The sequence below is a fragment of the Erinaceus europaeus genome, chromosome 16 (assembly GCF_950295315.1).
Source record: "Erinaceus europaeus chromosome 16, mEriEur2.1, whole genome shotgun sequence".
In the NCBI taxonomy this organism is placed as follows: Eukaryota; Metazoa; Chordata; class Mammalia; order Eulipotyphla; family Erinaceidae; genus Erinaceus; species Erinaceus europaeus.
Window position 1 is genome coordinate 11,833,015 of NC_080177.1, and position 25,558 is coordinate 11,858,572.

At 45.6% G+C, this 25,558-nt stretch overlaps 1 protein-coding gene across 2 annotated transcripts; it reads right to left on the bottom strand.

Moving 5' to 3' along the window:
• Positions 1 to 2,704: 2,704 nt before the first annotated feature.
• EPB42 (erythrocyte membrane protein band 4.2) lies at positions 2,705 to 24,999 on the bottom strand. Of its 2 annotated transcripts, XM_016192600.2 has the most exons (13): positions 24,851 to 24,999; positions 22,726 to 22,911; positions 21,362 to 21,595; positions 17,232 to 17,350; positions 14,746 to 14,850; positions 13,451 to 13,619; positions 13,044 to 13,182; positions 12,680 to 12,783; positions 11,562 to 11,804; positions 10,206 to 10,502; positions 6,446 to 6,606; positions 3,638 to 3,771; positions 2,705 to 3,182 (listed from the first exon to the last, which is right to left on the bottom strand). In XM_016192600.2, the coding sequence occupies exons 1-13, from the start codon at positions 24,858 to 24,860 to the stop codon at positions 3,020 to 3,022; spliced, it is 2,064 nt and encodes a 687-aa protein (XP_016048086.1). In that variant the 5' UTR covers positions 24,861 to 24,999; the 3' UTR covers positions 2,705 to 3,019. The 2 variants fall into 2 exon arrangements, 1 of the variants encoding a protein (XP_016048086.1); XR_009545271.1 differs by lacking the exon at positions 6,446 to 6,606 and having other exon boundaries at positions 3,051 to 3,182.
• Between the last annotated feature and the right edge of the window lie 559 nt (positions 25,000 to 25,558).

Below are 25,558 nucleotides of genomic sequence, written 5' to 3' on the forward strand. Positions count from 1 at the left end.
AGATAAGGGGAAGACAGAGGGGGAGGGAAAGATAGACACCTGCAGACCTGCTTCACCACTTGTGAAGCGACTCCCCTGCAGGTGAGGAACACTTAATACTTGATTACTCCAGAGCCTCCTTAAATAATTTAGCATGTTACATAGTAAGTTCTTCTGAACATTCCATGTTATTCCATGCTTTTTTTTTTTTTTTTTTGCCTCCAGGGTTATTGCTGGGGCTCAGTGCCTGCACCATGAATCCACTGCTCCTGGAGGCCATTTTATCCCCTTGTTGCCCTTGTTGTTGTAGCCTTGTTGTGGTTATTATTGTTGTCATTGTTGGGTAGGACAGAGAGAAATTGAGAGAGGAGGGGAAGACAGAGAGGGGGAGAAAGATAGACAGCTGCAGACGTGCTTCACCGCCTGTGAAGCGACTCCCCTGCAGGTAGGGAGCCGGGGGCTCCCTTACACCGGTCCTCGTGCTTCGCGCCAGGTTCGCTTAACCCGCTGTGCTACTGCCCGACCCCCATGCTTCTTTTTTTTATACTGAGCTCATTTACTAGGGTTATCTGCCTTATTGGAGAGATTTACATACCTGTGTTCTTGATCTGTTACATATTACATGTCTCCCCACATGTAAATATAAAGTAGTTGTATTTATTTGTTTTTAGATAGAGACTGAGTAAGAGACTTAACACCAAAATGACTGGGCTCAAACATGGGTCTCACATGGCAAAACAGCACACCACCCAAGTGAGTTATTTTGCTAGTCTATAAACACAAAATACTTATAAATTAATAAAACTACATAGGACATTTCACATAATTTAAAGGATCTCTACACTTAATGTTATTTTTTTACAACAGAGAAGAAGCGAGACACACACACACATAAACACACAACTTTAGCACTGCTTTACCACTCATGAAGCTTCCCTGTAGGTGGGGACTGGGGGCTTGATCCCTGGTCTTTGTGCATGGTAATGTGTCCACTCTATGGGGTGTGCTACCACTACCTGGCCCCAATACTTTTTTAAAAACATTGCCACTTTGACTATTTTTTTTTTTTTAAAGATTTTATTTTTCACTAGAAAGATAGGACAAGAGAGAGAAAGCACCAGATATCTCTCTGGTACATGTGCTGCCGGGGATTGAAATTGAACTCGGGACCTCACGATTGAGAGTCCAGTGCTTTATCCACTGCACCACCTCCCAGACCATTTGATTATGTTTTCATTTATATTTCTGGAGGATTACGTATTGAAACAGAAGTAAACCTGTAGTGACATATGATTTTGGTCACCTGGCTTGGGCCATATGCATGAACTGAAGGTCTCTATGACAATATAGTGGGTACCAAATATCTTGGACCTCTAGCACCAATCCCTTTTCCTTGATTAGATATAATTCTCTACATCTGCCTATGTGATGTCTCCACAGCTAATGTATAATTAGCCACAGCAGTCATTCTTTTGAGCCAACTAGTATTTACTTGAATGGAAACTCCTGAAGTTAAATTAGTTTTTATTTACTTGTATGTGGTATCATTCTATACCATTCTGAAACTACTTTTTAAAAAAATATTTATTTATTTATGAGAAAGATAGGAGGAGAGAGAAAGAACCAGACATCACTCTGGCACATGTGCTGCTGGGGATCGAATTCAGGACCTCATGCTTGAGAGTCCAAAACTTTATCACTGTGCCACCTCCCAGACCACCTGAAACTACTTTTATGTGGTATCATTCTGAAACTACAATCATAGTGCCAAGGCAACAAAATAATGGAAACAAAAAGGAATCACAGATTTATACAAAATGATTCCAAGTCTTTTATAGAGTCTGTTTTTTTAAAATATTTTATTTTAATGAGAGAAATATTAGAGCCCTGGTTAACCCTGCCTTATGGTGGTTCTGGAGGTTGAACCTGGGACCTTGTAGCCTCAGACATGAAATCCTTTTGCATAACACTATGCTGTCTCCAGCCCTTACAGAGCCTATTTTAAAAAAATATTTTCTTATTATCTGTATTTACTGGATAGAGACAGTCAGATATTGAGAGGGAATGGAGTGACAAGGAGAGAGAGAGAGAGGGAGAGAGAGAGACACCTGCGACACTGCTTCACCACTTGCAGAACATTCCCCCTGTAGGTGGGAACTGAGGGCTCGAACCTGGGTCCTTGTGCACTGTAACGTGCGCTCAACCAGGTGCACCACCACCTGGCCCAAAAAACCTATTTTTTATATACATAATATCTTGCTTTTCATTTCTCTGCTGGACCAAGTTAACATTAATAACACTAGACTTTGCCAGATAATAAATGTAACAGAACTCCAATAAAGACTCATCTTTCTATATCTGAATGCTAAAGATCATTCTGCTCTCAGGCCCTACATTGTATATTTTAGAACTTAGTTTACTCATCTTTGGAGTTTTAAGAATAATGATTAGGGATAGTACCAATCAATGTAATCTTAAGTTTACATAAAAATTCTGTTTTTTTAAATACTGTCCTATTTCATCAGAAATACAAGAATTATTTAATGCCAGGATTGTCTCTTTTTAAAATTTCTTTATTGGGGAATTAATGTTTTACATTCAACAGTAAATATAATAGTTTGTACATGCATAACATTCCCCACTTTCCCATATAATAAGACAACCCCCACTAGGTCCTCTGTCATCCTTCTTGGACCTGTATTCTCCTCCCCCAACCCACCCCAAGGATTGTCTCTTTAATGAATGTGTATGTCAGTAGTAAAGTACTTCAAAAAAAAAAAAAAAACTCTGGACTTCCAAAATCTGAATATACTTATCTGATTACTTTTTCAAAGACATCCTTTTGTCAATCAAGTCCCATACTTTCTCCTTTAAAACAACTATTTAAGGTTTTTTTTTTCTTCTTCTTCTTAACTACCACTAATCACTCTTGAATGGAGATTCATTTATCTGAGAAGCAGTTTTTCTCCCCAACACATTGGTTTTAGATTATAGATGCCAAGGGGAATGTCTGAGGGTGAGTGACGCTAAAGCTTGAAGTCTAAGCTGGAAGTTCAGGGGCTACCACCATGACGTTTCTGTAACTGGTCAGGTTCTGGAACATGTTGCAGTCCATTTCCACAGTGAGCCTGTGGAGCCCCACATGCGTTGGTGTGAACTGGAATTTGGTACGTAAGATGTTTCCTGGCCACACTGGATCTAATCTGAAATAGAGAAAAAGGCAGGTACTATTTCTCTCCAGGTTCACTGCTTTGCTGGTGGACCATGAAGAAATAAAACATGGAATAACTTTGCTGTTAAACAGAAAGTATGGATGGGACAGAAGACGGGAGTTTCCCTGTGGTGACTAATTGCATGGTTGAGAAGATAAACATTCTATTATAAGGACTTCCCCCAAAATGCATCTGTTTCTGTTTTCACCTGTACTTTCAGTCTCTAGAAATTCTTGTAAAGAGGACTGGGGTATGTTTGGCAAAGCGATGGTTTGGGACCATTCACTAATTTTCAGTGTAATGGTAACAGTGGGCATAATGAGTGGTCACACCGCCTTCCTCATTCCTACAGACAAGAATGAGAGAGGTCCTAATCCTTTATTTCCTCGGTCTCCATGGAACCCTGCCTTCTTGATCAGTTGGGATATTTCAATAATATACCTTACCTGTAGCTCCTCTCTCTGTAAATGAGTCCCCTTCCGAAGATGGAGATCACACAGTCCTTCAGAGGTTCATCCAGGGAATTTTGGATGCTGACCAGGACAGTAAGAGGTTGATACTGCTGTGTAGTCTCTGGCATCTAGGGGAAGAGGCAAAATTTGAGCAGATGTTAAGAACAAAGCAGCAGTCATTCCTTCCCCTCTTAAACACCCCCCCCCCCCATCTAACCACAGCCACCCTTGTCTGCCATCCTGACCCAAAACTCCTAAGCTCATTTCTTTACCTCTCTACCTGGTCTTCCTGCATTTACTCTAACCCTGATGTATCACTGACCATCTCTGCTGGGGCCTCACCTCCACTTAGAAACCTTTTGGTTGATATTCAGAGGCTCCATGAAATGACCTCAACCACCACCTCAGCTTTATTTGCTCTTCCCTTGACTAAATGATATTCCAGTCATATCAGGAATCTCTTTGTCCCCAGCATCTTCACGTTCCCTTCCTCTAGATCTCTTTGCTCAGTTCTCTTCTGCCAATTACTCCCCCCTACTTCTGCACTAAAAGCTTATCCATTATTCAAATTTTAACACAAAGACTATCTTCTTCATGAAGTTCTCCTCAAACCCATCAACTGGAATTAACCTTTTTTTTTAATTAAAAAAAAATTTTTTTTTTCCTCCTCCAGGGTTATTGCTGGGCTTGGTGCCTGCACCATGAATCCACCGCTCCTGGAGGCCATTTTTTCCCCCCTTTTGTTGCCCTTGTTGTAGCTTCGTTGTGGTTATTATTATTGCCATTGTTGACACAATTCGTTGTTAGATAGGACAGAGAGAAATGGAGAGAGGAGGGGAAGACAGAGAAGGGGAGAGAAAGATAGACACCTGCAGACCTGCTTCACTGCCTGTGAAGCGACTCCCCTGCAGGTGGGGAGCTGGGGGCTCGAACCGGGATCCTTACGCCGGTCCCTGCGCTTTGCGCCACATGCGCTTAACCCACTGCGCCACCGCCCGACCCCCTGGAATTAACCTTTTAAGCTTACATTTATCGCATAGTGACTTTGTACCTTTATTAAAGCACTAATAGATTTCCCCCCCTCTTTTACCTAACTATAGTCTCCTTGAGGGCAAGAACAGGGTCACATTTATTTTCAGCCAGGATAAACATGTGGGAAGAGAATTAGACAAGAGCCATAAGCCTTTAAAATGGGATTTTTTTTTTAACATATATATAATTCAGCATTAGGGAAGGAACTCAGGTCTTCATGCATGCACAATCCTGCTGAATTACCTGCCTGGACTGATTTCTATATTTGGAGAGAGACATCACAGCACTGCTCCACCACCCATGGAGTTCCCTTGGTTGTTCATGGCACTCCCATGTGAGACAAGGGCCCCATGTATGGTAAGGGATGTGCTGTAGCCATGTAGTCATTTCTTGCACCTTCCTTATAATTTTTTAAAAGGTTTATTAATGAGAGAGAACCAGAGCATCACTCTGGCACATGGGATGCCCAGGACTGAACTTGGAACCTCATATTTGAGAGTCTCACACTTTTAACCACTGTACCAACTCTTAAGCCCCACTTTCTTCAGTCTAACACTCTCCCAACTGAGCTAGCTTGGTGAACTGACCCACTTTCTTTATACTCTTTTAAAACTGAGATCATTTTTAGTTCACAGGGCTACATGTTTTAGGGGTACGCTTTCACACTTGCCCTAATATATTATCATACCACCAAAATACCACAGTGCTAAAATGTCCTGCTTTTATTATTTTTGACGCATTACTTTCCAGGACTCTTTTCTGCATAATGAGGACAGCTCCCCCATTACAGGGTTTTGATTAAGAATAAAGGAGGTGAAAATATGGTAAAAAATATTACCATAAACATAGGCATGGTAATATAATAACATGGGAGTTGGGCGGTAGTGCAGCAGGTTAAATGCACGTGGTGCAAAGCGCAAGGACCAGCATAAGGATCCCAGTTCGAACCCCCCAGCTCCCCACCTGCAGGGGAGTTGCTTCACAGGTGGTGAAGCAGGTCTGCAGGTGTCTATCTTTCTCTCTTCCTCTCTCTATCTTCCCCTCCTCTCTCCATTTCTCTCTGTCCTATCCAACAGTGACGTAAATAATAATAATAACTACAACAATGATAAAACAACCAGGGCAACAAAAGGAGAAAAAAAAATAGCCTCCAGGAGCAGTGGATTCATAGTGTAGGCACTGAGCCCCAGCAATAACCCTGGAGGGGAAAAAAAAAAAAACATAGGCAGGCTATTATTGTCCCTGTGAACATGGAAGTCTCACTTGTAGAAACCTTTACTGAACCATCTCAGGAAGTTGGGAAAGGGTCAAGTGGTGAAGCGCCTGGTAGAGTGCACACATTACAGTGCACAAGGACCTGGGTTCAAGACCTTGGTTCCCACCTGCAGTTGAGAAGCTTCATGAGTGGTAAAGATGTGCTGCAGGCATCTCTCTTTCTCCCTTTCTATCTTCCTCTTCCCTGTTTCTGTCTCTAGCAAGTAAGTAAATAAATGAAATAGAATTTTAAAAAAGTAGTAGACTAAAAACAAGAGTGTTAGGGACACAGAGACAAAAATAAAATATGGGGAAAATGTTGGGAGGCTAAAATGTTAATATAATGCTGAAGTAACACCCTCTTTCAAGAGAAGGAGCTCTCAGCCCAACCTTTTATGATAACCTCACAAATACAGTCACCTGTGCTGAAGGTGGAAGGGCTTATATTGCTTCTGAAATGGGGGAGGACCTAACTCATGGCAAATGGGAGTAATTCAAGAAAGAACAGACACCTACCTGGATGACCAGTTGTGGTCTACAAATGGGGATGTCTTCCTGAGCAAAGCAGCTAAGGCTAGACTCAGAGTGTGTGGCCATGGCGGTGATTCTAAGGAAGCTATTTGTCGGTGGACTTTGACCAAAATAGGAGGAGGACAGGCTGGTCGTGATTCTTTTCACTGAAACATAGGTCAGGTGGGTTCAGTACAGGGGAGTGTTTGTACCACAGGAACAAGCAACAGGCAAACACACTGCAAAGGAGTCAGGACCACACCGAAGCCATGAAGGTACCTCCTCCACACAGCAACTTTAAGCTTTGGGCTTGTTTAAAGCCAGTCTCCATCCCCTTCCCACCCTTCCACCAACATTCTTGATAGACCACCTCAGTGAGCTTTTAAAAAGTTTCTGTGAAGGAGAGCAAATGCAGCATTTCTGGTTTCTCTTTATCTAAGTATATCACCCACCTGTTGTGGTGTTTTGGTAAATGAGATACTGCCAGTGAAGTACTCCCTCAGGCCCAGCCATGCAGGCTGTGCAGAGTATGTGTGTTTCAGCTTCTATTTCCTTTTAGCAGAGAAAGGAGACATTTCTCCTTGAAGAACTTTTTCAAGTTCATGTTTCCACTCCTACAGACCTGAAGACATAGCCCTCTAGCCTGCTAGTCCCTCCCCTCTGGAGTCCCATCCTGACTCTACCACCGTCTTGCTGTGTAGCTCTGTGTCTAGGTCTCCCTGTCTGTAAAGTGAGGGTAACAATGTTTGCCTCATAGATTGCTGTTAAGATCATTGAGACCATGCCAATAGGACATTAAAACTTTTTTTTTTTTGGTCCGAAACAGGTGTTCCAAAAAGGTACTGTATATTCTAGTTGTCACTCACCTATCAGGAGTTGCATCATCTCTCAGACCCATCTCTCCTGAGGCTTCAGTCTTTGCTTCTACTGATTTTTGATTAGTGTGCAAGCATGGTCTCCGTCTCTTCTTAAAAGACAACAAACACCCTTCCTCTACACGGTCTCTGGCTTATAATCATCCAGTTTCTTTTCTCTTCCCATCATTTGTCCAGGAAGGATTATACAGCTAGAATCAGCCTGTTTAAACTGGAAGAGCCTCACCTTTGTTCTTATTTCTCAGTAACAGTTCTCTCTACACACTACCTCGCTTTTAAAATTTTGTTGGATAGAGACAGAAATCAAGAAGAAAAGGGAGATAGAGAGAAAAAAGACTTGCAGCACTGCTTCACCAGTCATTAAGCTTCCCCGCTGCAGTTGGGGGCTGGGGGCTTGAACCCGTGTCCTTGTGCGCTCAACCAGGTGTGCCACCACCTGGCCCCTGTGAGTACTATCTCAATGGATGCTTTACAGCTTCAACGTGTCATGTCTTCGCTGCTGACCCAGTTGTGTCCCCTTCTTGTCCGGTGTCACTTACTCTCTGCTTTTTCCCTGACTGGCAGCCTCCTACATGCTAGGCCTGCCTCAGTTTTTTTCTCTCCCTTTCGTCCTCTCACGCCCGTTCTACTCTGCGAGCTCACCGATGCTATGACTCTCAGCTGGAATTCCTACATCTGCTCTCCAGCCCAGTCCTTTATTTTGAGTAGAGGTTTAGGCTTCTAGATGTCTAGTAAACATCTCTGCTTACTTGTTTTCTTCCTTTTTATCATTATCATTTTTATTAGTGACTTAATGATTGACAAGATTGTGGGATAAGAGGGGTACAATTCTTTTTCTCTTCCTTTCTTCTTTCTCTCTTGAATTTAATTTTAATTTTATTTTATTTGGTAGGACAGAGAGAAATTGAGGGAGGGTGGGGCAGAGGGAGGGAAGGAGAGAGAGAGAGAGGCACCTGTAGCACTGCTTTACCACTCATGCTTTACCACTGCTTTACCTTGCCCCCTGCAGGTAGAGACTGGGGGCTTGAACCAGGGTCCCTGTGCACTGTAATGTGTTTGCTCACCCAAGTGCACCATGGCCTGGCCCCACCATTTCGGCTTTCAGATGTAATGTACCACAAACAGAATGCATCATCCCTTTCCACAGATCTGTTCCTTTTTATTTCCCCTAGAGATTCACTGAAACCAGAAGTAGCACTTCTTCTGACCACTCCCCTTCACAGATCCGGTCTGTGGCATTCCCTTAATGTTTTAAGTGCTACTAGTTTAGCTTATCTTTCACTTCTTATTTACAAGTTTGCCCAAATCCTAATCCACTGGTCTCAATACCGGATGCACATAGAATCCTATGAGGCAGGAGGTGGGCCATGGTGCATCAGGTAATGAGTACACATCCTCAGATTGAAGGACCTTGGTTCAAGCCCCCAGTCTCCATCTGTAGAAGGAAAGCTTTACAAGTGGTGGAGCAGTGCTGTAGGTCTATCTTCTTTCTTCCCCCCTCTCTCTTTCCCTCTTCGCCCTTTCTATTCTTCTCTGTTTCTTAACAGAGAAGAATAGAAATAAAATAAATAAATAAAATAAATAAAAAATGGCCAGCAGGAATGGTGGAGTTGTGCAGGCACTGGGCTCTAGCAATAACTCTGGTGGCAAAAATAAATAAATAAATAGCCTTTGAGATGCTCATAAAACAACTTCAATGCCAGGCTATATTCTAGATCAATTACATTAGACTGGTGGTAAAATCCAGGCATCATCATTAAAGAACTTCCTCCACTGAATCAATATGCAGCCAAAGTTGAGAATCACTGTTTCAAATTCTTTCCATTTCACTCCACTGAAAAAAAAATTTTTTTCAAACAAATTTTTGATCACATTTATTCTGCTAGTTAAAAATCTTTCACCAGCTCTCCATTACCTGAGGACAAATGTCAGCCTCCTTAGCACAAGATAAAAGCCCCTTCAGGCTATGGCCTCATTTAATTCTCTTACCACTCCCCACCACCTTCTATGCCTCAGACAGGGAACAAGGCAGGGAAACTGGAGGCACAGGAGCTGCTTAGGGGCTGTTGCAGTGACATAAACAAGCTCTAGTTCACGGACTGTTCAACTCTTGCATGTTGGAATGACCCAAGGAATTAAAACTTTTGTTGATATTTGGGTCAAACCATGCAGTTTCTTTTTTAAAAAAATGTTTTAAGATTATCTTTATTTATTTATTTGATAGAGACAGTCAGAAATTGAGAGGGAAGGGGGGAGATAGAGAAGGAGAGAGACAGAGAGACACCTGCAGCCCTGCTTCACCACTTGTGAAGCTTTCCCTCTGCAGGTGGGGACCAGGGGCTTGAACCTGGGTCCTTGTGCATTGTAACAGGTGCACCACCACCTGGCCCCTGCAGTTTCTGATTTAACTAGTCTAGAGGTACAGGCTGAGCATGAAGCTTCCTACTAGGTAATGCTATCATGCAGGAGAGTTTGAGAACAAATGCTCTAGTCCAGGGAGTTTCAACTTAAGATAACATAAGGAGCTTTGAAAAGTTATTGATAGAATATACAATTTTTCTGTCCATCACTCTTCTACTTCTTTTTTTAAGAGCCAGTGAGTCTGAGTCACTTGGGATGAGCCTGCTCTGTCCTGGGCGAGTGGTCCCCTGCCACTGTGCTCTGTCTGCCTCATCAAACACCTCCTGCACTGCTACCATGACTGCTTACCTATCTGACCGCAAATAGGGTAATACAGTTACACATGGCTTTATTTTTCTCTCTCTGCTGAATTCAATAAATAAGTTGAATGGCAGTGTAAGGATTAGGAGCCACCTCTCAGGCCTGCAGGGGCACCCTATGGCTACAGCTGTGGCTGGGTGTGTGAGGTGTCTGGCAGAGCATAGAGTTACCCAGGTTGGCACTGAGTGTAAGGTACAGCTTCTTCCTCCAGAGTTCAGCAGCAAAGACGCCGTCGTAGTACACCGCCTGCACTCCAATTGCCAGCTGCACAGACTTCTCCTGGTCACTGGGGTTGACTAGGGTCACAGACAGCATGGTGTCCCCTCCCAAGGAGAGGGAGCAGGGCGCTTCCAAGAACAGATACAGAGGATCAACAACCTCAAGGATGGGAGGACAGATGCTGTTGTCTTTCCCATGCTCCATTCTCTCCTGGACTCTCCTCAGCACCTCTTTTTCTTCAGGAGACCCTGAGAGTGGAAGAAACACAGCAGACCTCTTACTCTGCAGTTACAGACCCCTTTCAGCTCAGGACTAAGGGCCATTTGTCCACTGCTGCTCAAATTCCAAAGTCACAGGAACTCTGCCATATTTAGCCTCTAAGGCCATATTTAGCTAACTAACAGCTCACTGTTGGTGAAGCCACCACAGATACAGCATATCTCTTCAAGCCACTCAGAGCCTCAGTTCAAGTGCCATGTGCTTGTCCCTTAGACAGTGGAATGCTGGTATGCTTCTAGTTCTGCTTCTGGGACCCCTTCTGTTACACTGCTTGACATTGTGGTCTATTTACATGGTCATTCTGTTACATTGGTTTGGTCTCACTCCCCCTGCCTCCGGGAGATTTTGGTTTAGACCTTGCTAGTTCGCGCTTTCTTCTCCCCACCCCACATCCTTCCTTGGTTCCTGACTCTTCTGCCAGAGGAGAGAGAGGCGGGACATAATTGGGTTGTGATTAGATTAGATTAGTTTTTTGAGCCATTCGCTCGTCAATAAAGAAATACTGCTCTCCACTCAGCCATGAGTCCCTGGTCGTCTGTCTCCCACCCGCGAAGCTAGCCTGGCATACTGGTGCCCTGAACTGGGACTGACAGTGGGAGAGCCAGCTTTTGGTGGAGTCACACTCTCTCTGAGGACTTTATGAGGAACTTGAATTATTTTCCTCAGTTAGAGTTTAGACTTATTTCCAGGGCAGTGTGGTCATGGACTGTTTCGGAGCAGAATAGCATAAATGCATAGTTCAAACTCCTGGACTTCACCTGCAGGGTGGAAGCCTCACAAGCAGTGAAGTGGTGCTGCAGGTATCTCTTTCTTCTCCTTCTCTACCCTCCCCTTTCTCTCTCCATTTCTCTCTGTCCTATCAAATAATCAAATAAAATGAGAGACAGAAAAAAAAAAAAAAAGGAAAAAAAAATCCCCTTTGCATATACTAAGGGATGGACCATGACTCTCTGGACTGCATCAGTCTCACCCTTCCTATCTGTTGCTGTTTCTGATGTCAAGAAGTCAGATGCCCACCATCCCAGTACCTTCAGGATACTTGTAGTTCTGTGTGATGTCCTCACAGCGGTCACTGCCCACGCCTTTGGTGCTGATGTTGTTGCCAATATACTTAGTGTTGTAGCTGGTTAGCTCCAGCGTCCCATCCTCACAGCTCTTCCACACCACACAGGAGGCATTTACTGAGGCAAATAGGTCAGCTACAGCAGGGGCCAGTTCCAGTGTGCCCTCCTTGACAGCTCTGACCGGGACCAGCTCACAGGCCTCCAGCACTGAGGGGAAGACAGGTTGGTGAGCAAGAGGTGTATAGCTTTGCCCCCATGGGTCAAGGGTAGACATGGGCACTAGGCAGGGTTTCTGCGAAGGCATTGCAGGGATGACACACTATTCAGTGACAGTCCTTTCTTGGCCATAACCTATAACATGAGTCTTCTCAGAGGCTGGCCAGAGAAATAGCATATAGAACAGTTTTTTATTTAATTTTTTTTATTTGACAGGACAGAGAGAAATTGAGAGGGATAAAGGAGATAGAGAGGGGGAAATAGAAAGAGACTTGCAGCATTGCTTCAGAGCTTGTGAAGCTGCATCCCCCACAGGTGAAGACTGGGGGCTCGAACCCAGGTCCTTGCTTATGACAACATGTGTACTCTAGCAGGTGCACCATTGCCAGCGTCAGAGAACAGGTTTTGTACTGACATGCTAGGAAAAGGTCATCTTTACTGAGCACCTGTGTGTTAGGCTTCTGAGGAAAGCAGAGCTATCCTTTTATGATTCCTGAAGATTCCTTCCCTGATCTTGAGTCTATCCTGATACCCTCGGCTTCCATTTCAAAAACTCAAAAAACAAACAATAAAGTAATTCAAAAGCCCTGACCCAGCAGGCTCACAGCTATCCCAGATGGTACCCTTCCGATGAGACCAGCTCCCTCATGGGACTCTGCACTAGGGCTGCTTTCCTGACAGCCTGTGGTGGAGATGGCTGAGGGCTGGGTTCCACAGACATCAGCCACTCTCATCCCTTTTTGCTGATCTCATCCATTTTGCAGGCCCCCTTAGGCCACTGGCTGTTTGTGTTTCCTCCCTGAGGGTCCCCTGCTCTTGCAGTTCTGTGCAGCCAGGGTGGTCCCAGGCCCAGCCTCAGATTTTACCTCCACCTTCATGAGGAACAGCCACGTGCAGGACCTGCCATCCACCATAGTCCGGGGCCAAAGTGGGCTGTGCCATCCAGCACTCTGTGGAAGTCTGGAAGACCCTGAAGGTCACAGAGGGAACAACACAGGTGGGAAGCAAATGAGTCCTGGAGAGCTTCTAGAAAGAGCAATCACTGTTGCCATGGTGATGGGGGAACCTTCCAGGAACAGGTGCCCCTTGGCTGCTCATCAGCATTCAGCAGTCTTAAAGGCCTGTTCTCAGGTCAGGGACACTTAGGGTAGGGGTGGATCCCATGGGAGTTATTCCATGTGGGTCTGGGACACTTCCAAGCCAGAGACCTCACCCTTTTGGGCTTCTCACCAGATTTTCCCCGTCTGGCCTTCTCCATTCTGAAGCCCCTCCTCATTGTAGTACTCATCCACCAGCAGGCTCCCGCCAGTGCCCTGGGCTGAGGCGAAGGTGGTGATGACTCGGGCAGGAATGCCCAGGCCTCGGAGCACTGTGTGAAAGGGGCTGTGAGTCAGAGAGCAAGAGTGGCCTGGGCAGGGATGGGTGTGTATACCTAGGACCCTCTGGGTTTCCTCTAGGTGGGCAATGCTTAAATGCCAGGTGATATGGAGGGCAGAGGAGAGGCAGGGGCACTGGTAAGTTAGGATCCACATCCAGGCACAGGAAGGGGAAGAGCAAGGCCTGAGGCCACAGCAGGGAGAGGCTCCCAGGACAGACACACCGACCGGTTGGGGAAAACAGACAAGCCTGTCCTGTACCTGTGCAAGTGACGGCAGCCAGCACCCAGGCCTGACTGGCATACACGGGCCGCCCCTGGCCTGTGAGCCACTGTCGCAGGATAGGCACGCTGCCCCGACGCTTGGTTGGCAAAGCCCCCTCCTGGGTCTGTAAGGTGGGCAGGACTCGCTTCTCCTTGAGCAAGTGTAGCTGTTGAGTGTGTGGGGGGAGACATGTGGATATTCTGTGAGTCTGGGGAGAGGACTGCCTCCACACTTGGCCAACGGTCCCTTTGCATCAGAACCACCTGGAGCTTGTTAACCCTGCACGTGCTAGAACTCTGCTCACTAACATCAGGGGGTGGGGCCCCGAACCTTCCTTGGTAACAAGTCCTTGGAAGACAAGGTTTGTGAAACACACTGGCAAATAACACACCAGGTCCTAAGAGCAGTGGGCTACCCCTCCCTGGGGGCGGGCTGACCTCCTACATCCCAGCCCAGATTCCCTCCAGGCCCACTTATCCCAAGCATGTTCTTCCTCACAGAGCTGTCTGGACCCTCATCCCCTTTCAGAGGGGGGTTCATAGCATTTGGGGTGGGGTGGGATATCCTGTGGTAGGGTCTTGAGGGACAACAGTTAAGCACCTGGCTACCTTCAAAGTCTGCGTACGCTTGGAAATAAGCAAGAAATGAAAGACAAATCCTGGGCAGGAGAGAGCTCCCTCACCGGGTCTGGCTCATGGCTTGTCATTTACACGGCCCAAGTTTGAGCCCCCAGCACAACATGGGAGAACTTTGAAACTGGGGAAGCTCTGGTGTTGTGACTTGTCTCTCTGTCTCTGTCTGATTGAATGAAAAAGCGGCCCTGGAGTGGTGAAATCATGCATGTGGGAGGTACCAGTTCTGAAAAACAAAGTCACCGCTGCAGAACACAGGACTTATAAGCTTTAAAGCCCCCAGTTTGATCCCCAGCATCACACATGGCAGAGTGATGTTCTGGTTCCCTCTCTTTTTCATAAATGAATATATATTCCTCTGACACCTTAGCCGTGAACACTAGGTCAGCAGCACCTCCCAATCCCTCTTACAAGCCCTGAGCCTCCAGGCTGGGGCAATCTGGTGGGAGGAGCATGTTGAGGAAACCAAGGCCAATTTTCAGTCCTTTTGCTTTTCTCTCCCCCATGGTTGCTGTTGCCCTCCTGTCTTCACTGAGACCCTTCCCTGAGTACTGTCCTTGGCCCCTGGAGGAGGGGACTTCCAAGGCCACTGAGGTAGGGCCCACTCTGTCTCCTCTCATTCCCATTCTGCCCACCCCCCTTTACCCTTCTTTTACTCACCAAGGCACCCAAAACGCGGGCCACATGCAGAGGGTTGCCCCACTCTTCCACTTGCGTGTCCACATTCAGCAAGCTCAGACTGAGGTCAATGACATCCCATTCGAACTGTAAAGATCACACAAGGCCACCTTGAAGGCGCTCCAGGTCACTCCCCAAGACATGCCCCCTGCACTGTGCCCCCTTGCTAGATTTGGGCTCCACTCCTTCTCTGCCTCCTTATGCTCCCAACCCCTGTGCTGCAGTCCTCTGCCCTGCCGCCTGACTCTCCCAGTGTGTGTGTGTGCCAGCAGCTGACATACGTGGAGACTGTGCCTGTGTGTGTGGTGATAGATTCTTTTATGGCAGTGAGGAAAGTCTGTAGATTTATAATCCCAATGACTGAAACACCAAGCCCTCTTTAAGTGCCTTACATGCTCTCTGCAAACCTTTAATGTCTTTTCACTTTAGCACCAAGATGAAAATAATTAAGAACAATGAGATAATTTTTAGTCTTGAGTTATGGTTAAGAAGGAAAATAAACAGGCCAGAAACTAGGAAGAAAATAAATCACTCTGACTGATGAAAGAAAAAAAACGAAAAGTTAGTCATCTTTTACTGGGTCTTCACCTTTCCAGAGGCTTTAGGCATCCATTAAAATGCAGGAGAAACATTACATGCAATAAAAAGCAAAGAAATGAAAATAAAACAACTGAGGACCTAGTGTCCAAAGCGACTTGCACACTTCATTCAACCCTCCTAATTGTAAGAGAGTGACTATAACTGTTTTACAATAAGGAAAATGAATGACTGGTGTCCAGGTTAAGCAGATGATGGAGTGCAGTTTATGTTCAAGTCTATGCCTACGCTATGCTCTACTAAGCTGTTCAAGTTCCTTAAAGTTTTTTTTTTCTTCTTTTTTTTTAGCTTTTTAAAAAAGATTTATTTATTTATTTATCTTTGCCTGCTGGGGCTCAGTGCCGGCACTACAAATCCACTGTTCCTGGAGCTTTTTTTTTTCTTCCCTTTTTGTTGCCCTTGTTGTTTATCATTGTTGTTATTATTGCTGTTGTTGTTGTTGGACAGGACATAGAGAAATGAAGAGAGGAGGAGAAGACAGAAGGGGAGAGAAAGATAGACTCCTGCAAACCTGTTTTACCACTTGTGAAGTGACCCCTCTGCAAGTGGGGATCCAGGGGCTTGAAGCGGGTTCCTTAAGGCGGTCCTTGCGCTTCATGCCATGTGCGCTTAACCCGCTGTGCTACCGCCTGGCCCCCTTCTTTTTAAAAAATTGCCACCAGGGTTATTTCTGGGGCTCAGTACCAGCACTACAAATCTACTTCTCTTGGTGGCCATTTTTTTCCCTTTTTAAAATTTCTATTTTATTAGATGAGACAGAGAAATTGAGAGAGGAGAGGGGAGAGGCGGAGCAATAGAGCAGCACCTGCAGACCTGCTTCACTGCTCATGAAGTGTCTCCCTCTGTGGGTGGGGATGGGGGTCTCAGACCTGGGTTCTTGCACATGATAATGAGTGTGCTCAGTCAGGTGTGCCGCTGTTGCTTCCCCCGCCCCCCCAATTTTTTCTCTATTGTTTATAGCTTCATCTTCTAAATTCAAGACTTTTAATAATCTAATGCTATTGTTAATTTACTTGCTTTGAGTATGGAAAAAATTTACTTGCTAAAACAGAAGGATATTAGAAAATCCTTCAAATAATTATAACAGTATATACATAAAATGGTGGTTGAATTCATTGGCAATGACAGTAGCAAAGTAGAATAAACAAAACATGAGCTTGGCTGTGTCTTCTTGAGCCCAGGGCTGGGAGTGGTGAGAAGCATTCAACCACTCAGACTAGCATCCCAGCAAGGTGGCCAGGGACCTAGAGAGAGTCCATCCCAGTATAAAGAACTCAGTGGGGAGATTCCCTTAACCCTCGGAGACTGGACATAGTCCCGAGAAGGTCTAAGAAAACACCTGAGGACTTTTCCAGGGAAATAAGGGAAGCTGTTGTCATTGAGCCCATAGTCTAGAAAATGGTCAAGAGCCAAGTATCGGTGGCTCATGGGGACAGAACACTGGCTGTGGAGAATCTTGTGTCAAGCCAGGAGAGTTGATCTCTATCCTGTACAGGGCGGGGCTTAACTGAGTTTGGACGTGCCTGGTCTTTAGGAAGATAAGTCTGGGGGTCGTGGAGGGTGGTCTGATGTGATTCTGAGGAAAGAGAATCCCCACCCACACTACTGTAATTGGCTAAAGAAATGGCCAGGTTGGGGAGATAGCATAATGGTTATGCAAAGAGACTCTCTTGCCTGAGGCCCCAAAGTCCCAGGTTCAATCCCCTATATCACCATAAACAAGAGTTGAGCAGTGCTCTAGTAAGAAAAAAAAAAAAAAGTAGAAATGGCCTCTGAACAAGTGGCTGTTGGACCTACTAGTTCTCTCTGACCTGAATGATGGTGAGTGCAATCACTGTCCCATTCTTTCTCTAGGCTCTCAAACCCATTACCTGTCCAAAGTCCCAGGGAACTTCCTGAAGGCAGTTGGAAGTTCCCAAGTAGATGATGCCATTCTGATTCAACACGTACTCCCTGCGTTGAGCCTCATTGTTCAGGAACACAGCATCCTCTGTTGAGAAAGAAGCAGGCAGCAGTGAGGGCCAGTGAGCTGCCTCCATAGCCAAGTTCTGCTTTCCCTGCCCAGGTGTGGCTGCAGGCCTTCAACCTTGACTCTGGGTCTGAGAGGGATCACTGAGAAGCAGTTTTCTTTCACCGTCTGGCAATGGGAAAAGGATCAGAGGACCTATTTTTCTCTCTACTCCTCTATCTTCTCCTCCCCTCTCAATTTCTCTCTGTCATATCCAATAAAATAAAATAAAATAAAATAAAATAAAATAAAATAAAATAGCCACAGAAACAGTGGATTTGTAGTGCAGCACCATGCCCCAGTGATAACCCTGGAGGCAAAAGAAAAAAAATAATAAATCAGGAAAACCTAAGGCCTCAAATTACAGACCCACATGGCCCAGGTGCACTCAATTCCTGCACCTGCATACTGATTCCAATCTGAAGTCTGCTGGACCCTGTGGCAATGGCTTCAACTATGAGTATGGCCCGAGGCTCTGCTGGGCTCTGTGAAGAGCATTATCAGAGCGGGGAGCCACATTCCTCTTCTCTACTTGGATGCACCCCCATTTATTTGTTTGTTTATTTTGATAGAGACAGAGAGAAATTGAAAGAGAGAAGGGGGAGCTAGAGAGGGAGAAAGAGAAACTTGCAGCACCGCTTCACCACTCGTGAAGATTCCCTGCTGTGGGGGGGGACCAGAAACTTGAAAGTGAGTCTTTGCACATGTGTGTGCGCTACAGCGTGTGTCACCACCTGGTCCCAAAGCCCCTTGTATAAAGTTCCCTAAGAGCAGCACATAGGTTTTCATTGTAAAATGTAGCATCAATTCTGGATCCTGGAGAGCTTGGTCTCCAAGTAAGTGAAGACAAGATTATGTCCTAGGCCGCCTCTACAAAGCTCACAACCACTTCCCAGGGGGGCAGGAGCAGAGCCAGCAATGCTTCCCGGCTCAGATATCTCCACTTATACGTATTCACACAGAGCCTTTCCAGGTGCGTCCCTACAGGCCCAGCACAGAAGTAGAAATCTTGGCATGGAGCTGAGACCGGGTTTTCTCTGAATAGACCCCTATTCGGGAACTATCTTTGCTGTTTTATTTTATTTACCTACCTCAGGGTGTGAGTTAGCAAGATGGGGGAAACACTAAAGTCTCGGCTTTGGAGGGAAATGACTTGAAGGCCTTCCTGCTATATGTAGAGTCATGGGGCTTCCCTGGCAGGAGGGTCCTGAATCCACACCCACCCTCATGGGTCAGGGCCACCTGAATGGACACTGGTCCCATCATCTATTCCACCTGCTGAACCTCTTGGAGAGGATAAAAAAGAAAGGAGTTGGGAGTCGGGTGGTAGCGCAGCGGGTTAAGCGCACATGGCGCAAAGCACGAGGACTGGCTCAAGGATCCCGATTCGAGCCCGCAGCTCCCCACCTGCAGGGGAGGCGCTTCACAAGCAGTGGAGCAGGTCTGCAGGTGTCTATCTTTCTCTCCCCCTCTCTGTCTTTCCCTCCTCTCTCCATTTCTCTCTGTCCTATCCAACAACGATGACAACAATAAAACAACAAGGGCAACAAAAGGGAATAAATAATTTTTTTAAAAAAAGGAAGGGAGTTGGGCAGGCAGGGCTATGTGAAGGAGGGGGGTCTTGGAGAACGCCAACCTGAGCAAGAGAAATGGAGAGAGAGCCCACTGGGGTTCAGGTACCACAGATCAAGGGAGTCAGGAACCGGGATCTGGGGACAGAGAGTGTGGGAACCTAGCAGGATTTTTTTCTGTTTCTTCATGTTTGTTTGTTTTTCTTCATTTTCAGCCCAGTCTTGTAGTGAACCCCCCTGGCAGAGAACTGATTGAGGGGAAGGGGCTCTGTGCTTGCCATGTGTGGTTAGGAAGGACAGGAAATGCTTCCATTTTCCCAAGTAACCCTTTAGGAACCCCAAGGAATAAGGTGAGTGGTAGCAGGTAGGTGTGTGTGTGTGTGTGTGTGTGTGTGTGTGAGAGAGAGAGAGAGAGAGAATCCAGAACAGCATACATCATACTAGGCCTACAACCGTGGGTTCAAGCATCAGCACCACATGGGAGCTCCATGGACGGTGGACTAGTACTGCAATGCTTATCCTCTTTCTCTACCTATTTCTTCCACCCGCTCTCTCTCAAAAATAGAAATTTAAAAAGTTGGGCCAGGTGGTCACTCAGTAGTATCAAATATGTGTGAGACCACAGATTCATTGCCAAGTGTCACATAAAATAAAACACAAAGAGAAAGGAAGGAAGAATAAAGGAAGGGAGGGAGGGAGGAACTCAGTTTTCAGAATGGAAAGGAGTAGGAAAAGGAAAGCCCTGCTGGGTTCTGTCTGAGGCACATTGACCTTGTCTGATGACATTTTCTTTCCTTTTCTTCTTTTTCTTTGTAAAATTTATTATTGGATAGAGACAGAGAGAAACTGAGAAGGGAGGGGGAGATAGAGAGAGGAAGAGACAGAGAGACACCTGCAGCTCTACTTTACCACTTACAAAGCTTTCCCCCCCACAGGTGGGAACCAGGAGCCTGAACCCGGGTCTTTGTGCACTGTAATGTGAGCACTTAACCAGGTCCCCCACTGCCTGGCCCTTATGACATTTTCTAGATGAAAAGTTCCCAAAGCCAGGGCTGAGCTTTGCTACAGGTGGCTACAGGTTGGACAGGAGGAGTTCACCCCAGGAAAGCCTGCCCAAAGAAGGCTGAGTTATAGAAGGCTGCCTTTTACTTTGCTTCTTCAGTTAGGTATTTAGACAGGGCAGTGTGGAGAGGACCCAGCAGTGTGTAATAAGAACATAACAAATACATGGAGAGCAGTAGAGAGAATGAAAAAGTGCAGATTTACTGTGAATCTGAATCAGAAGCTCTGGACCCCCTCACTAGCACAGACCCCTTCAGACTTTAGCAGCGGCCTCAGAGGTTCAACCTTTTGATGGTCTGGGAGATGGCACAGCATTAGAGCTCTGGACTTACAAGCATGAAGCCCTGAGTTCCATCCTGGGCATTCATATGTGATGCTCTGGTCTCTTATGAAATAAAAAAAATTAAAAACTATTCATATTAGAAAGAATGAAGTATGTGGTCCGGGAGGTGGTGCAGTGGATAAAGCATTGGACTCTCAAGTGTGAGGTCCTGCGTTCAATCCCTGGCAGCACATGTACCAGAGTGATGGCTGTTTCTCCCTCCCTCCTCCTATCTTTCTCTTTAATAATAATAAAAAAAGAATGAAGTAAACATGTTTATTAAAAAAGGAAATTCTAATTGTTTTCTAAAAACATTTACTTATTAATAAGAACTACAACAATACTCTGATGTATGTCATATCAGGAATTGATTCAGGATCTTTGGTTTGCAAGCCCTGTGCTCTACTGCAGTGCTACCTCCCTTGCTGCTGTATTCTTTATCTTAAAGGGGTCCTCCAGTGTCAGGGCCCACAAAACCACAGTTTCAGGTCCCACAAAACGTGGATCCCACTCAGAGATAAGACTCTGAGAGGACAAGGATGAGACAAACCTATCCCTGGAGTTGCCTTCATTCCCACAACAAAGGATAGTTTTCCTGAGGGTGACATCTGGACTTATTTATTTAATATATTTTATCAATTTATTTTGGGTAGAGACGGGTAAATTGAGAGGGAAAGGAGAAACAGAAGGAGAGAGAATGGGAAAGAGAGAAAGAGAGAGAGAGAGACCTGCAGCATTGCTTCACCGCTTGTGGGAGCTGCCCCCATTGCAGGTGGGAACAAGGGGCTTGAACTTAAGTCTTTGTGCATTGTAACATTCACAAATCAGATTTGCCACCACCTGGCCCAGCCTCTGGACTCCTGAGAACAGATTACCTGGTGGCAGCCCCAGGGTTTGATGGTGAGTCCTGCCTTTGCGTTCTGAAGGGTGCCCTAGACCGAGGGGGAGTGCTGGAGGGGAACGTCAAGACAGGATAGAGGGCCCCGTCTGCCAGGTGCTCCGAACTACAACTGCACCTTAGTTCCCAGACTTGCTCACCTGGGACCCAGGGGTTAAAGAGCAGCGTGAAATGACCTAGAAGGCGTGGCTTCCGGCCAGAGACCTGCAGGAGGAGGGAGTAGTGGCCAATGATAGCGTCGGGGGGCGTGGTCACAGAGATGGTCCAGGACTCGTCATCACTCTCCTCCACCTCAGCGCTCCATCCCTTCCTGTCTCCCAGACTGGACACTGAGAACTTGACTTGGGTCCTGTTGGTTGGGGAGGGCTGCTCTCCTGCAGTAACACAGAGTTAAACAACTCATTACGACCTCGTGGTCACAATACGGAGCAATCAAATCAAATACTTCTTCTTCTAGCGTTTGCCCTTCCGTAGCCAATCAACAGCGTCAGGTTGAGCCTGATGTAAAGTTTTGAGACCTCCTTTGAATCTGGAGAGGTGACAGTCGTTGACTATGTGGGTCATAGTCTGTCTGGAGCCGCAGGGGCAGTTCGGGTCGTCTCTGGCTCCCCAGCGATGGAACATAGCGGTGCACCGGCCATGGCCTGTTTGATAGCGATTGAGGAGGGCCCAATCATAACGTGCTAGAATCAAATACTGAAAAGCTTGAACAGATGGGCAGTGGTTTAGGGAGGAGAATGAATGGGCTCATCCAGTAATGGGAGGTGGCCAAGGCTGATAGGGGAACACAGGCAATGTTCCTACATCTGGAAAGCTTCCACAACTGATATGAATGGAGAAATAATACCTGCATCAGAGAGCTGCAAAGAGCAAGTTGTACTTTATCTGACTTGTACAGATTCAATAGATATTCACTGTTATATTTAGCCTGGATTAGATCCGATTCTAACTTTTTTACCAAAACCAAAAGCTATTATATTTGCAAAAGAAACCCCTTAGTGACAATGCTATTGAACAACTTTTGAGTCGTGATGAACATTTCTTCTTGTGCACGTTAGCTCATCCCCATCACAGTTGGCTGGGCAGGATTTCTTGGGCTCTAGGAACCATCTGGGCCATGTGCCCCTTGGTGTCTTGCAGGGATGCTGGAGAGAGAACCTTAAAGTCCCCCCCCCACTTTATTGCTGCCTGTGTTATCTCTGAAGACTGGTACCTGCAAGATGAATCCACTGCTCCTGGTGGTTATTTTTCTTTCTTCCTTTTTATTTGACAGAACAGAGAGAAATTGAGGGGAGGAATCAAAAGGGAGAGATAGAGAGACACCTGCAGCATTACTTCACTGCCTGTGAAGTTTCTCCTCCATATGTAGGGAAGAGGGGCTTGAACTTGAGTACTTGAGCATGGCAACATATGTATTCAACTGGGTGCACCGCTGTTTAACACCTAGTGAGAGAACCGCCTAGACCAGATGCCAAAAAAAAGGTCTGGGCCTTCCCCTACTTACCCGTTTGTGCAATGAAGGCCACCTTCTTTAAATTAGGCAGAAATCTGTCGATGGGAGTTAGAAACTTCAGGATGACATAGAAAGACTGCCCCCTCCTCAGTATGAGTTTCTTGGAGCTAAACTCCTTGGTATGGTGCTCTTCATTGTTCTTTGCTACCTGGAGGTCAAAGCTCTTGATCTTTAAGCCTACCTCACAGGAGAGAAAGCACGGAAATTAGGCAAACATAACCACACAAGTGAAAGCAGAGGTACTGGAATCAGAGAGACCAGTGTTCAGTTCTTTCACTCAACTTTCTCTTTTTTCTTTTTTTGCCTCCAGGGTTATCACTGGGGCTCAGTGCCTGTATTACAAATCCACTGCTCCTGGTGCCCATTTTATTATTATTTTATTTTTTGGATAGGACAGAGAGAAATTGAGAGAGGACAGGGAGACAGAGAGGGAGAAAGATAGACACCTGCAGACCTGCTTCACTGCTTGTGAAGCTACCCTCCCTACAAGTGGGGAGCCAAGGGCTCAAATCGGGATCCTTGTGCTCCATACTATGTGCGCTTAACCCAGTGTGCCACTGCCTGGCCCCCTCCACTTAACTTTCACTTACTGTCCGTCTCATTTCAGACAAGTAACTTAACCACTCTGAGTGTCACTTTCCACTCCCTTAGAATAACCCTCCCTCCTTGTGGAGATTACTAGGTAATATATATAATACTATTAGCACAGAATCAAATATCTAAGTCCCATTAAATGAGACTGGTATTATTAATAAAAATCAATGTTTGTTCTCATTATTTAGGTTGTTTTCTGTTTCCAGTTCAAAAGGAATGAATAAAATGAAGTATCATGCTCACCCCCTACTCATTTTGTCTTAGGACACAATTGGATAATTTTTAGAGCTAATTTTGAAATCATTGAGCACAATTCTCTCATTTTATAGATGAGGAGAATGAGCCCCAGGGAGTGGAACCAACTCAGCTGAGGTCAAATGTGATTCTTTGACTCACAGTTTTACCAAAACCATTGTTCAGCCTTGAAAAATTCTACAAGGAGTGCTGGCCAAACACCTCCTTGTATAGTGTGCTACTTTGTCATCTGTGCAACCCAAGTTCAAGCTTGGCCTCCATGACATTGAAGAAAGCTTTAGTGCTTTGGTCTTCTTCACTCTCTCTCTGCCTGTCTCTATCTAAAACAAATAAACAAACAAACAAACAAGTCTACGAGGGGCTCAAGATTACTAGCATTGTATCAGACAATTCTCATTTTAAATAATTTATTTATTACCTTTAATTTATTTATTCCCTTTTGTTGCCCTTGTTGTTTTCTTATTGTAATTATTATTGTTGTAGTTATTGATGTCATCATTGTTGGATAGGACAGAGAGAAATGGAGAGAGGAGGGGAAGACAGAGAAGGGGAGAGAAAGATAGACACCTGTAGACCTGCTTCACCTCTTACAAAGCGACTCACCTGCAGGTGGGGGGCCAGGGGCTAGAACCGGGATCCTTAAGTCTATCCTTGCACTTTGCACCACCTGCGCTTAACCCGCAGTGCTACCACCCAACTCCTGACAATTCTCATTTTATGACAGTTTACAATAAAACTTGCAAATGTGTTAATAGACCCTTGCTGAGGTCCCTGAAATTTCTGCATCCATTGCATTTGCTGATTTTGGTTTCCTTCTGTGTCTTGTTTTTATGTGTCTGTCCCCTTTGGTCTTGTTTACCATTAACCTTGATATTATGACACTCATTCATTTCCAGGCCATCTTCCTTATCTATCACAGCTTGGTGAGAACACTCATGTTTTAGTGATCTCAGGATAAGAACATAAATCCATGTTAACTACCACCATCATCTTCCCACTATCATCACAATGATCACAAATTCACCACCAACAAACTCCCCTATTGACTCTGTAATGCTATGAAGCCACCAATGTCACCACCAGAACACCCACTTCCCCCACCTCACCAAAGCCCTCTCTTGGTCACCTCCACCACTACCAGCATCAATACCACTCCCCCACACCATAGTCCACACTCCACCACATCCTACTTCCTTTAGTGAAAACACATAATGATGGAATGGTTACCGACTGTCAATTAAGCCCACGGAGAGCTGGCGTGGCTCACCCTTTGCCATAGCTGCAGGCTGTTCGTCTCCACTTGACCACAGGAAGCACTTGTCTTGAACTCTTGCTCTGGGCTTCCTTTCTGATTCTGATTCTGTCTCCTTGACAGAAAGTAATGTTTTGTTGACTCAAGAACCTGTTGACAGTGGAGTTTCCATCTGCTCCTCCTGTGAGCTCTTTGATAGGTTTTCTTTTTCCTGCTCACTCCTCATTGCTATCTCTTGGGCCAGTTGCTGGGAGTAACCCTTTTTCACCTTATCTCTTGTTCCAGAGGCTCAGGAGTATGGGGTGTGTGTGTGCCTGTGTGTGTGTGTGTGTGTGTTGTGTGTGTATAGGGGGAGGGTGGAACGGGGAAGGCCTATTAGGAGAGAATCTCAGAAGAAACCTCTAAGCTTATTTCCTAGCAGCCTCACAATATCCCCAGACATGCTATCTGCATGGGATTGAAAGAGCCTGGATGAGATGACTTGACTTTCTCTTCTGCTTCCAAATCTCTGGCCCTAGATATGCATAGGTTGCAAGTTGCTAGATGTTCATGTACTATTTTAATAATATAAAGACTGTGTATACCTGGGATTCATCTGTGTGAAACAGATAAGGAGCTTAAATTTATTGGTGAAAAAGAAATGTCTTAAGAGCAAAAGCCAGGGAGTCGAGCGGTGGCGCAGCAGGTTAAACTCACGTGGTGCAAAGCGCAAGGCCTGGCATA